The sequence below is a fragment of the Sardina pilchardus genome, chromosome 7 (assembly GCF_963854185.1).
Source record: "Sardina pilchardus chromosome 7, fSarPil1.1, whole genome shotgun sequence".
Lineage (NCBI taxonomy): Eukaryota > Metazoa > Chordata > Actinopteri > Clupeiformes > Clupeidae > Sardina > Sardina pilchardus.
The window spans coordinates 14,942,728-14,957,376 of NC_085000.1; the positions used below are offsets into that span (position 1 = coordinate 14,942,728).

At 45.5% G+C, this 14,649-nt stretch overlaps 1 protein-coding gene across 2 annotated transcripts in view; it reads right to left on the bottom strand.

Annotated features, from left to right (window-relative positions):
* nphp4 (nephronophthisis 4) overlaps nucleotides 1-14,649 on the bottom strand; it is a 111,135-nt gene that overhangs the window by 68,845 nt on the left and 27,641 nt on the right. The window contains exons 6-7 of one of the 2 annotated variants that reach the window (XM_062540826.1): nucleotides 11,772-11,927; nucleotides 6,999-7,132 (exon numbers count right to left, since the gene is read on the bottom strand). In XM_062540826.1, the coding sequence (XP_062396810.1) occupies nucleotides 6,999-7,132; nucleotides 11,772-11,927 (290 nt within the window). Of the gene's footprint in view, nucleotides 1-6,822; nucleotides 6,848-6,998; nucleotides 7,133-11,771; nucleotides 11,928-14,649 lie in introns of those variants that run through there. The other variant, XM_062540828.1, reaches the window with a different exon arrangement.

Sequence of the window (14,649 nt, forward strand, 5' to 3'; positions counted from 1 at the left end):
CACTCCTGTCACACACTCTACACACTGAGACTGCAATCAATCAGAGGATTTATTAGTGGAAGTTGTGTGCACCATAAAAACACTGTAGGCCTAGCCTACTACATTTCAAAAGGAATTAGCAGAGAGTGGGCAGTGGGCAGAGAGTGGGCAGTTTTGATAGTATGTCAGAGAGTGTAGCTGAGATTTATGGCCTATACTGTATGATCTCTCATACACAGACACACACAGACACACAGACACACACACACACACACACACACACACACACACACACACACACACGCACACACACACACACACACACACACAGAGAGATAAACTTCCACACTCACTCACTCTCACAGGGAGAGAGAGGACAGAGAAACGTTCCCATTCACTCACAGTATACACACAGACACACACACGCACACACACACACAAAGAGATAAACTTCCACACTCACTCACTCACACAGGAGAGAGAACAAAGAAACGTCCCCACTCACTCACACATACAGTATACACACACACACACACACACACACACACACACACACACACACACACACAGAGGACACCTGCACACACACACACACACACACACACACACACACACACACACACACACACACACACACACACACACACACACACACACACACACACACAAACACAAGAGAGAGAAACATCCGCAATCACCAATCACTCACACATGCACACAATCACAGAGGACACCTGCACACACACACACACACACACACACACACACACACACACAGGAGAGAGAAACATCGACACACACTCACACACGCACCCAATGGCAGGCGAGAGCAGGCGTCAGCATCAGCTCAGAGATGGCTTAGTGAGATGCCTTATCAGCACTGACACCTGAGAGGTCACAGCCTGCTTCCAGGTCTCGTTACACACCCGCCATCAATCAGGAGCAAATTATCACCTCACACACACGCCACAGCAGCCCGCCACCTACGCACACGCCAGCTCAAGTGTGTACTACGTAAGAGAGAGGGTGTGAGTGTGCACGCCACGCATACATGTGCTTTTTACACCACGGTAACATCTACAGTTAGGCTCACAAGTTTTTGAGCCCATGCTAAAGTTGACTAAAAAGTGGAATAAAAATTGCTCATTGATCTCAATGCAAATCAAACCAGCTAATAGGCTAACTGGAAAAAAAAAAACACCATGTCAATCTCTAGGCATGGTGAAGGGTACAGTATGTGATGATGTGGGGCTATTTTAATTCCAAAGGCCAAGGGAACTTTATCAGGATGCATAGTATCCTGGATCCATGCAATATCTAGCCTTTAAAAATAAAAATCTGCCAGCCTCTATGGGAATCTAACATAGTTAGTACTTATGACCCCTGTATTTTAAGGAGGAACAGTTATTTATTCACAATGCATTATTCATTCACAAAGAAAATTGGTGTCCTTGAAGGTTGGATATTTCCTCATTTTTTTACGTACTGTAAGGCATGAAGATTTCCAATTTTCAAAAGATGATTTTATATTCCTCTTTTCAGTCAACTTTAGCAAAGGTTCAAACATTTATGAGCCTAACTGTATCTATCAATACAGCACGGAATGCCTGTATTCAAGGGAGCGTGTCTGTTTTTTACACATCTTCCAACCGATTTGTTCGACTCTCCTCATTTGACAATGTGCACTGCTAAGGCCTCGAGTGAGCACAGTGTTGAGAGTGACATTGTTTAGACGTGAAATGCAACAGATGTACTGTAGTTAAAAAAAAAAAACATGTCTGACCTGATGTGTGAACAATATGGCAACTGCCTCTGGATGTGGGCACACAAACCCCCTCCAGGCAGGAAGCCCTTTGGCGGATCCTGACCTCAGCAGTGTGGCACTAGCGAGCCTGGCAGAGCAGAGCAGAGCCCACTGTGGCACATAGTGAACTGGCAGCGCTGTTGAAACTGTCACTCATTTCTTCAGAGTGCCACACTGAGGACACAGTGAGGGCAGAGCAGCAGAGGATGACATCAGGAGAAGTGGAGCTGTCCTACAGCAGGGAACGGCCTGTCCTGTCCCACCGCACCACTACACAACAGGAAGGAATGGAGCTGTCCTACAGCAGGGAACGGCCTGTCCTGTCCCACCGCACCACTACACAACAGGAAGGAATGGAGCTGTCCTACAGCAGGGAACGGCCTGTCCTGTCCCACCGCACCACTACACAACAGGAAGGAATGGAGCTGTCCTACAGCAGGGAACGGCCTGTCCTGTCCCACCGCACCACTACACAACAGGAAGGAATGGAGCTGTCCTACAGCAGGGAACGGCCTGTCCTGTCCCACCACACCACTACACAACAGGAAGGAATGGAGCTGTCCTACAGCAGGGAACGGCCTGTCCCACCCCACCACTATACAGATGGTACGGGTTGAGAATGCTCCTTTCTTTCCCGCACATCAGGACTCCCGAAGCATCGGGACTTTAATTAAAACTGCAACCGCAAGGGGGCAACATAAGACCGCCTTAATAAAATGAAGGTTCGGCTCATACCGGAAAACACGGAAAAACCCGAAGACACCGCGCTGGTGACAAGCGGAGAAAAGAGACATCACGCTCGGCATGTCAGATTGCAGTTTCAGAGTTTTCGAATGTTTTACAGCGTACCTCACAGCTGGCTCTCTCACTCGACGTAGCCTATAACTCAGTCAGTCCAGCAGAGATGCCAGAGCAACGTTTTGGTCAATGGAGAGGGAGAGAAATGCTCCGCATATCCATCTCATTTAATCCGTCTCATTTAATCATTAAAATGAAGGTGATGACTGGCGAAATTATAATCAAACCACGTTTCAATAAACCATTGTTGAAATTAATGAAAATGGTTTTAGAAGCCTTCAATTCAACCTGAAAGACTCGATATAGGCAACCTTAGATTAATTCATTAATTCATTACGGTTACAAGACCGCATTTCCGTGAATAGGCTATTATTGTCAAGGCGAAGACGAAAGAGATGGACTAGATGGACATTTAGGCTACATTTATGTTAGGAATACTTAGAAATGTGTAGGCCTATAGGCTATTTTAAAACGGAGGCATGTTCATTTTAACCGGCGACGCTGGGTAGCTTACCCAGCACTTTATCACAGATTTTGTCCCCACCACTTTTGACAACTGAAAATAAAATGTATTTAATAGAAATATCTTTAATAGGCCTACATGCCTATCATGTCACTTTACTTATAACCGTAGGCTACATGATTGGAGAAGATCGCGCATTTTGTAACATTATAACAATGGATGGTCAGATATGCGATAGGGCAGTGAGGGTGATTCATTGTAACCATCGACTAGTAGGCCTAGCTCCGCAAAAGAAGTTTCTAGCAACTTAAAATATATGGATCTCGTTATGCATGTTCATGTTGATTCAGAGATAGACATAGACTACCGTGGGCTACTGTGCGTCAATATAACAGCATTTTATCATGTGGTGAATTAATGACTAACGTCAGTTTAACATGTCAGAACTTTTGATCGGCGTTTCAAGTGCATGCCGCGAATAAATGAACTCGACTGACTGAATCCTTTATATTTCTTGGCTAAGTGCGAAGAGATTGACACTCGAACTGTGGCGTAACTGGTTGAGGCATCTTACTCATACGTCAGCGACCGGGGTTCAAAACTTACTCTACGAACCTCCGAAACCCATTAAGACAAGAGGCATTATTTTATTAAAAAGTTTTGCGATTTTTTTATGATTGCGATGTCTGCTGAAAAGAAAAGTTAATATGTGAATTCGTGGTTCAGCGCACACACACACACACACACACACACACACACACACACACACACACATTTTTACATTTACATAATAGGGCTCGGGCACACGCCTTGCATTCTAGGAATATCGCCGCCATTTGGTAGCGCACTGAACGTAATATCCATTCATTCAGATGCACAAGACAAGAAGCAGAAATATAGTAGCGATTTATTCTTTTCCTCTTGCGATCGTGGGTTGCACTGTTACACCCCACTACACAGCAACATACTACCAAGAAGGCAAAAACTAAGTAACAGGAACACACTAAAAGGCGGGAGTAAATCCATAGTAATCCATAGTAAACTAAGGAGTGAAGCTGCCAATGTGGCTGTGCCCGCGAAGTTTTGATGTCATGATCCCGAGCCCTAGTGTCAGGAAGTGTCTGTCGAGAGAGAGGGGGGAGGGAGGCAATCGTCCTCAATGCCGCATACAGGTAGGCTATAATGTCTAGTGAACTGGTTAGACAAGTGTGGGGGAGGGGGAATGATCGCACAAGACAATTGCTCTTCATGAAATGGGTAGTCTCACAGACGTTTGTCGATGTTTAAACGTAGCCTACTACATCACTTGCGAAATCGGACGTGGCACATAGAATTATTAGGCTACTGGATTTAATATAGCATAGACTTTGTTCATCCTATATTAGCCTATATTAAAATGTAATGTGCTGCGGGGAAGCATTGGGGAAGTCAGTTTAAGTTGTCCTGTAACAGTTTGCCTCTTATTATAATCAAGAGTATGCAGCCACTATACGCACATAATAGTCTAGGTTACGGGCGGATGCGAGCAACCCCATGCAAAAGAAGGCCTTAAAGGTAGGGTATGGAATTAGCTTTGTTGGCCATTTTTGCAAAATCACTTGAAATCCTATTCCTAACCCACTTATAGCCACTAAGTTGGAAGCACTGAAATGGAAATTAAACACGTCAATCATCTGCGGAACGGGCAGGGCTCGAAAAACTCCAGCCAATAGAATTCCTCACCCCATACCATCATTTCACAGCTTGTTCGTCAATCTAACGTCTTACTCCTCTTCCTCCTCCCCCTCCCCACTGCGCGCGACCCTTTCGAAAGCTGGTGACCGCGAGTCAGTGCTGAAACGAAACCAACTGCCTGCTGCTGCACGTCCATGTTCCCCTCTTGTTGTATGTGTCACTTCATTTCTATACAAACTAACTAAGGCAGCGGATACCTGCGGAAACTCAATCACCCACGCAATAAATAAGCTATGTAGCAAAAATTACATTTTACCGTGACACGAAGAGTGCTGTAAACATGAAATCGAAACTTAACAGCTTGGAGCTACGGTGGAATAGGCGAACCAACGGGCCAGCACTAAACTCGGATATTTCAGGAGATAATCGCCGTGGTAAGAACAAACCAGATTCTGTTCAAATATACACACCTATGGCTACTGAACCATATGTACTACAACCCTTTGGAGGTGAATAAATAATGTAATTGGGGACGTTGATGTGAGTGATTGTATGGAGACTAGAGCTCATAGTGCTGTAGACGCCAGGCTGGCATTTCATTTAGCCTGGCTCTCTCTCGCGCTGCGCATTTGAATTGTCGCTCGTGCATGGAGGGCGGGACTTGAGGTTGTATATGTTCAAACTCTGCCGTCCGTTTTGCTAATTCCGTACCCAACCTTTAAGTTAACGGACTGAAGGCCTGTTTACATGTCAAACATGCATTAAATCTAAGAAACGAAAACACAAATATCATGTATTGTGTCGTAAACAGTTAATGACTTCGTGGCCACTATGCGCAACTGCATCGCGCAGTGAGCTGAAGGATAGGAGGACCGACACTTATTAACACAAAGCTTTGTAAAGCACTAACAACCACCCCTCAAAGTTCATTGTCCATAAGTCCAAACAATAAGTATAAAAATCCGACAATCCAAAACGATAACGTGATCTCCCAGAAACGAAAAACAAGTTTGTTGAGTATAGTCCTTCCAACAATCTCAGCTTTTGCGTTTGTTAGATAAAAGGCATTCTGTCCTGCTGTATTCCAATGAGAAAAAATCATCCACAAGGTAGGCTAAGGGTCACGGTAATGCAGCATGCAGGAATCTATATACGCACAAAACGAATGAATGGATTATATCGGCCAAAACGAATGAATGGGTTGGGAGACAACAGGAAGGCACGATATGTACAGTGCGTCCAACTAGAGAACACGACGGCGCTTTCTGTACGACCGCAGCACTAAAGAACAGGGCCGTGCTTTATGGACGTCTGCAGCACTAGAGAACAGGAATGCACAGTCTGTAGTGTACGTAGGCCGCAGCACTAGAGAACACAACAGGGAGGACAGATCTCCACAGCACTAGAGAACACGACTGCACTTTCTGTACGTGCACAGCAGTAGAGAACAGGAAGGCACCATATACAGCGCTAAAGAACAGGAAGGCCATATGTACAACCACAGCACTAGAGAACACAAAATATGTACGCCTGAAGCACTAGAGAACGGGACCGCGCTGTACTGTATGTTCACAGCACTAGAGAACAATAGAGTGCCATATGTCCGACTACAGCACTAGAGAAGACAAAGACGCTATGTATGTCCACAGTACTATAGTACAGGAAGGCACGATATGAGCGGCCGCATCACTGGAGTACAGGAAGACACAGCAGAGGAGTACACCATCTCCTTTACACTCCTCTGTCTTATTTCCAACTGCACCTGACTCCTCTGGTGTCATCTGGCCTCGTTGGACACAGAGGCCAAAACTAACCACTGAGGACTGAGGGTTTCCTCTGCACAGTCATCACTCCATTGCACCCTTTCTGTTGATTCACTGTCAGAACACACACACACACACACACACACACACACACACACACACACACACACACACACACACACACACACACACACACACACACACACACACACACACACACACACACACATACACACACACACACACACACACACACACACACACACACACACTCTCTCTCTCTCTTATACGTGAACCAGGACATACACATAGCGATATGTGGTGTGAGAGACGCTACTCACCGTGTTGTGGCTCTCAGCTGTGAGCAGGTTCAGCAGGTCACACACACACACACACACACACACACACACACACACACACACACACACACACACACACACACACACACACACACACACACACACACACACACACACACACACAGAGAGAGGTACGTGGTGTGTGAGACGCTACTCACCGTGTTGTGGCTCTCAGCTGTGAGCAGGTTCAGCAGGTCCTGCTCAAATCTCTCCAGAGAGGGGGTCAGCAGCAGCACCATGCGGTCCAGCACGCAGAACACACTCTTCAGCACACGCGGCTTACGCAGCCCGTCTGGGGAACACACACACACACACACACACACACACACACACACACACACCGGATATAGGGGACTACAGGACAATTAACATATACTGTAGATAGATAGATGTACTTATGTTGGTGGTAATTGTTGCTACACACACACACTCACACACACACACTCACACACACACACACACACACAGGGGAGGATGTCCACACATCAGTGGATGTCCTGAAGCTCAAGAGCTGTCAGGCTATGCAGCATAATCCATAGCACACAAGCAAAATAAACTTTTATTCGTTAGTATTAAATTAAATTGTTTGTTCATTATTTTTGTTTTCCTCACGTCGGGTGCTGCAGAATGCCAGGGTGGGATTATGGATGATTGTGTTTTTTTTCCTTCTCATTGTGAAATGCCTCAAAAGAAATTAAATTAAGTGTTGGGTTGGCCTATTAAAAACTCCTGACTTGAATTCAAGAGGCTGTGGCAAGTCGGCTGAAATGAGAGTTAAACGTCCAGTGCTGCTGAAGTAAAAACAATTCTGCAAAGACGAGGAGCCCGTCAATATCGCTCTACAGCGATGTATCAAAAAAAAAAAAAACTCATCGCAAATGTTAAATTGCAGTTGCTGCAGCTAAGGGTGGCACAATCACTTATTCATTTAACGGGGCAATTGCTTTTTCACACGGGCAATATACGTTTGGAATAACTCTTCCACCCCCGCCCCCCCACCCCTGCGTCCTACTCTTTTGATGAACACTTGAGACTGAAACACACTGCTACTGCAGCTCCAGCACTCAAGGCCTGCCTTTAACGTCACCACATTAACTGTAAATGCAGACATTTGAGGGTTTTTAATACTGCTTTGGAATAACCATCACTGCGATCCAATATTTAGGAAGGAATCAGACAAGATGTTGAATAAAAGATTTGAATAAATCTCAAATCTCCAAACACAGCCCTAGACAGCACCCTTCTCAAGATCGGGGATATCACTAACTTGGAAGGCATCTATAATTCAATGTCTTCATTCATTTTTTACGGCTTCCACTGTAGTCCTCTGCCTGTACTGTCAACATGAGCATCAGCCATACACCACGCAGACATCGGCCTCCTGTGGCCGTGGCCTGGGTCAGCCCAATCGCTTTCATCATGGCTTCACACACACATGCACGCATGCACGCACACACACACGCATACACACACATGTATGCATGATTATACACTACTATGCTACTTGGAGTATGCAGTAAACAAAGTGAATAGTGTAGCAACACTACAGCACATAGGGCACAGGATGACATGAAAATGCAAAACACATTAAAAGGCATAAAAGCATAAACGTGAGCGTACATTTTGAGATCGTACAAATGAGCAAACCTGGTGCTCAGAGTGCCGACTCCATTACATCTGGACGACACTCTTATTCACGCATCTAATCGCAATCTGCTTACAAACACGATGCATAAATCAGTCGCTTCTTATGCCTGATCTCCCACAATTATGTGGCACACACACGTGTGTGAACAGATGCATGTAAATAAACCAGGACACACGACTTCTCCTTCTGCGCTCCATATGGCTTTAGTCATGTGCGGTCTGGTCTGTTCACCCATTTGTTTAAATGAGCAAACGCACACCTTGTGAGGTGCCCACGGCGGCATGAAAGGCCAAATTTAAACAAAAGTGTCGTGGCACACTCGGAACCTAAAGAATTCCATTGACCAACGTTTCGGCTTACGCCCTCATCAGGGGTTCACCCATACCATGTCATGTGTTAAGGTGTGTAGTGCACTGAAATTAGCTCTATAAAGGGTGGTAATATGGAGGTACGACTGTGCACATTCACCCAAGTGTCTCTGAGCATGCCGTGCATCATTCCCTCAGTTTGCCTCGAGATGGGAGAAATACGGATTTCAATGAAACCCATGAATAGGACTTCCTGCTTTCAATGATGTAAAATGATGATTTTTACATCATTGAAAGCAGGAAGTCCAACATTGAAATCCGTATTTCTCCCATCTCAAGGCAAACTGAGGGAATGATGCACGGCCATTCAAAAACATGACTGGTTTTCTAAAGATACAAAGCTTAATGCTAATCGGTGAAGTGTCCCTTTAAGGTGCGTAGTGCACTGAAATGAGCACTATAATGGGTGGTAATATGGAGGTACCACTGTGTACATTCACCCCTGTGTCTCTGAGCATGCCGTCTCTCAGTCAAGGGTGAGGACAGTTTAGAACTGACCCAGAAGGGACTCCTCAGTAGTCAACACAATGGGCAAAACGCACAGGACCCTTTTAATCTGTTCATAGAGGGTTTCCAGTAGAAACATTCAAAACCAATGCAGATGTTTTGACATAAAAATGCAAATGAATCAGACTTAGCTCATACTGCTCTATGAAATGTGAACTTCAAAACTTGTTTTTTTTATGTTTAGTTTGTCCCCAAGTTACAGTACCATAGCTCAGTGTTGTTTTCTGTGCCAAGGGGAACGCAATGAGAACACACGTGTTTGCTTATGGCATTGAAAGAGTCTACAGCATTACATAAGATCCCCCATACACTTGTTTCCATCTATTCTGTATTTGTGTCAATGGATCTCCAGCTGTCACCATGGCAACTGCATCTCTGGTGTCTGACAATGGAAACGCCGACGCAGAAGAAAGTTCAGTGAGAGAAGTCTGCTGCCCGCCCTCGTCCTGACACACATGGGTCCAGTCACCACCAAGTTCTTCCTACCTGCTGCCCCATTTCCCAGTCTGACCACACCAGGGAGTCATGGAACAGCACCACTGGACACACACATTCAGAGGCTTGATCTGTTATGTGCCTGTGGTGGTGAAGGAGCTGATCTGTTATGTGTCTGTGGTGGTGAAGGAGCTGGTCTGTTATGTGTCTGTGGTGGTGAAAGAGCTGGTCTGTTATGTGTCTGTGGTGGTGAAAGAGCTGGTCTGTTATGTGTCTGTGGTGGTGAAAGAGCTGGTCTGTTATGTGTCTGTGGTGGTGAAAGAGCTGGTCTGTTATGTGCCTGTGGTGGTGAAGGAGCTGGTCTGTTATGTGCCTGTGGTGGTGAAAGAGCTGGTCTGTGATGTGTCTGTGACTGTGAAAGAGCTGGTCTGTTACGTCCCTATGACAGAGAGAGTGGATCTGTTATGAATGAGCTGGTCTGTTATGTGCCTGTGGTGGTGAAGGAGCTGATCTGTTATGTGTCTGTGGTGGTGAAGGAGCTGGTCTGTTATGTGTCTGTGGTGGTGAAAGAGCTGGTCTGTTATGTGTCTGTGGTGGTGAAAGAGCTGGTCTGTTATGTGTCTGTGGTGGTGAAAGAGCTGGTCTGTTATGTGCCTGTGGTGGTGAAGGAGCTGGTCTGTTATGTGCCTGTGGTGGTGAAAGAGCTGGTCTGTGATGTGTCTGTGACTGTGAAAGAGCTGGTCTGTTACGTCCCTATGACAGAGAGAATGGATCTGTTATGAATGAGCTGGTCTGTTATGTGCCTGTGATGGTGAAGGAGCTGGTCTGTTATGTGTCTGTGATGGTGAAAGAGCTGGTCTGTTATGTGTCTGTGGTGGTGAAGGAACTGGTCTGTTATGTGTCTGTGGTGGTGAAAGAGCTGGTCTGTGATGTGTCTGTGATTGTGAAAGAGCTGGTCTGTTATGTGTCTGTGGTGGTGAAAGAGTTGATCTGTTATGTGTCTGTGATGGTAAAAGAGTTGATCTGTTATGTGTCTGAGATGGTAAAAGAGTTGATCTGTTATGTGTCTGTGATGGTGAAGAGCTGGTGTGTTATGTGTCTGTGATGGTGAAAGAGCTGGTCTGTTATGTGTCTCTGATGGTGAAAGAGCTGGTCTGTTATGTGTCTGTGGTGGTGCAAGAGCTGGTCTGTTATGTGTCTGTGGTGGTGCAAGAGCTGGTCTGTTATGTGTCTGTGGTGGTGAAAGAGCTGGTCTGTTATGTGTCTGTGGTGGTGCAAGAGCTGGTCTGTTATTTGTCTGTGGTGGTGCAAGAGCTGGTCTGTTATGTGTCTGTGATGGTGAAAGAGCTGGTCTGTTATGTGTCTGTGACTGTGCAAGAGCTGGTCTGTTATGTGTCTGTGGTGGTGCAAGAGCTGGTCTGTTATGTGTCTGTGGTGGTGAAAGAGCTGGTCTGTTATGTGCCTGTGATGGTGAAAGAGCTGGTTATGTGCCTGTGATGGTGAAAGAGCTGGTTATGTACCTGTGATGGTGAAAGACTTGATTTGTTATGCGTCTGTGATGGTGAAAGAGCTGGTTATGTGCCTGTGATGGTGAAAGACTTGATTTGTTATGAGTCTGTGATGGTAAAAGAGTTGATCTGTTATGTGCCTGTGATGGGGAAGGAGCTGGTCTGTTATGGGGAACAGACGGGGTGGGGGAACAGAGGCCCCCTCCCTCAGAGGGCATCTGAAGCACCCATACAGACCACCACATTTACTGTAGATATATTGGGATGGATGAGGGGGAAACCCCTCTGTGCATGCATGCTTCTTTCTGTGTGTGTGTGTGTGTGTGTGTGTGTGTGTGTGTTTGTGTGTGTGTGTGTGTGTGTGTGTGTGTGTGTGTGTGTGTGAGTGAGTGAGTGAGTGAGAGAGAGAGAGAGAGAGAGAGAGAGAGAGAGAGAGAGAGAGATACAGAGAGCATTATTTTGTACCTGTGCTGTCAGACATGTGCACAACCCCGGGGATGCGCGTGTGCCCCGCCACCAGCGTGTTCTGAGGGACGAGGGGCATGATGGGGAGGAGAGCAGGGTGGCTTTGGAGCGAGTAGAGCAGCTCAATGCCATCCATCACTGTCAACTGCCTGCTCACTACACACACACACACACACACACACACACAACTCTGTCAAAATGCCATTCCATCGCATACATATGCACATAAACACAAAATGGCTCGATTACTAGGAGTAGAAAAAGCTATTCCATTACATAACACACATATTATGGTATTTTCAAGAACCAATCAAGGATCCATCTTTCAGGCAAATTGCATATGTCCCCTCCAACGAAATATAACAAAATCTAATAATGTGAAATTGTCGTCGTAATTGATAATATTATTACAAGATTATTATTTGTACAAAGTGTGAACGCAGCAACATTAGGGCTGTGCAATTAATCAAATGAATTGATTAATCGTGATTGTGACTTCCTACAATTATGAAAACAACATAACCGAATATAATGATTTTCTACATTCAGTTTCATAACAATACTCTCCTTCTGTCTTAAGTTGTTGTGTCCAATATCTTTTCACATGTATTTTTATCTGTTGAATTATATCTCAAATCTAATCTAAACATTTTAAAAATGTAAGTTTTGAGAATGGATGATAGTTCCAAAATCACAGAGTAACCATGTTTAATAATCGTGATTTCAATATTGAACAAAAATAATCATGATCTTGATTTTCACCATAATCATGCAACCCTAGGTAACATATTCACCATAAACTGCAGAGAGTTGGGTTTACGGTTCTGTTTCCATGTGTTGCACAGCGCGAGAGTTGGGTTTAGGGTTCAGGTACCATGCGTTGCACAGCCCAAGAGTTGGGATTAGGGAACAGGAGCCATGTGTTGTACAGTTCAAGAGTTGGGATTAGGGTTCTGTTTCCATGTGTTGCACAGCCCAAAAGTTGGGATTAGGGAACAGGAGCCATGTGTTGTACAGTTCAAGAGTTGGGATTAGGGTTCTGTTTCCATGTGTTGCACAGCCCAAAAATTGGGATTAGGGAACAGGAGCCATGTGTTGTACAGTTCAAGAGTTGGGATTAGGGTTCTGTTTCCATGTGTTGCACAGCCCGAGAGTTGGGATTAGGGTTCAGGAACCATGCGTTGCACAGCGCAAGAGTTGGGATTAGGGTTCTGTTTCCATGTGTTGCACAGCCCGAGAGTTGGGATTAGGGTTCAGGAACCATGCGTTGCACAGCGCAAGAGTTGGGATTAGGGTTCTGTTTCCATGTGTTGCACAGCCCGAGAGTTGGGATTAGGGTTCAGGAACCATGTGTTGCACAGCCCGAGAGTTGGGATAAGGGTTCAGGAACCATGTGCTGCACAGCCCGAGAGTTGGGATTAGGGTTCAGGAACCATGCATTGCACAGCCCGAGAGTTGGGATTAGGGTTCAGGTACCATGTGTTGCAGAGCGCGAGAGTTGGGATTAGGGTTCAGGAACCATGTGCTGCACAGCCCGAGAGTTGGGATTAGGGTTCAGGAACCATGTGCTGCACAGCCCAAGAGAGTTGGGATTAGGGTTCAGGAACCATGCATTGCACAGGCCATGGTTGATCCATGAGCAGTTGCAAACAAGTCATGAGCACGTAGAGTAAACACAACAGTTGCTGCTCTGCACGTTGCCAGATGTTTTTTGCTCCTCGTCCAGCAGTGGCTAACAGTCTAGCACCTCACTGTCCCATATCCCCATGACTACAAATCAACAGCACTACAGACTGTTCTGTGTGGACAAGGACATTTCTGAAAACAATGCTGTTTGTACATGAAACTGTTTGAGCACACAAAGGAAAAATAGTAAAATATTTTGCGTTCTGGTGGATGGGGTCTTGGTCACAGGTTCCACACGTGCTAGTGTCTGTGCATGATGAAGACTCAAACAGGACTGAGACAGAGAGGGGAGATAGAGTGTGAGAGAGAGAGAGAGAGAGATGTAGAGATAAAGAGATAAAGATGGAGAGATAAAGAGATAAAGATGGAGAGAGAGATAAGGAGATGAAGAGAGATAAAGATAGAGAAAGAAAAGGACGGTCAGTGGGCAGAGAGAAGCTCTGCCCCCAAAACATCTGTCAGCCAATGGGCCGAGAGAAGCTCTGCCCCAAACATCTGTCAGCCAATGGGCAGAGAGAAGCTCTGCCCCAAACATCTGTCAGCCAATGGGCAGAGAGCTCCGAGTGGCCCTGCTACAAATCTGTGCCTGCAGAATGACTTGTGTATGATCAGAGGAGAAGAGACGAGAGTGTGGGAGGAGAAGGACAGGGGTAAGGGGAGCAGACAAGGGCACTGGAGAACAAACGAGAAAAGATGGAGGGAGATGAAAGAGAGGGCAAGGAGAGGGAGAGAGAGAGAGAGAGAGAGAGAGAGAGAGAGAGAGAGGGAGAGAGAGGGAGGGAGGGAGAAGAAAATACGTTTTTATGGGCCTTCCCTTCAAAAGATTCTGCATTTTGATAAAACTTGCTTTCAGGGCAGTATAAATGGGTTTGGTAGCTACAAGACTTCCTATTTGATCCTGATACTCAACCACTTAGATAAAGGAGACATCTGTTTTTCCCCATCTTCTCTAAAAATGATGTAATGCAAAACATCACCAGGCTACTTCATTACAGACAGAGATTGAGAGGTGTGATTATTCCTATAGAGAAAATTGCTTTGGCCCGGAATTCCATATGTGGGCAAAATATGGCTGCTTTTATGTAGCTCCTCTGAGGAGGCATACTGCAAATTTATAAATGCCATTTATAATAGTGATGATGATTTACAAGGTATACAATATGTGTACCTACACATGTGTGTGTGTGTGTGT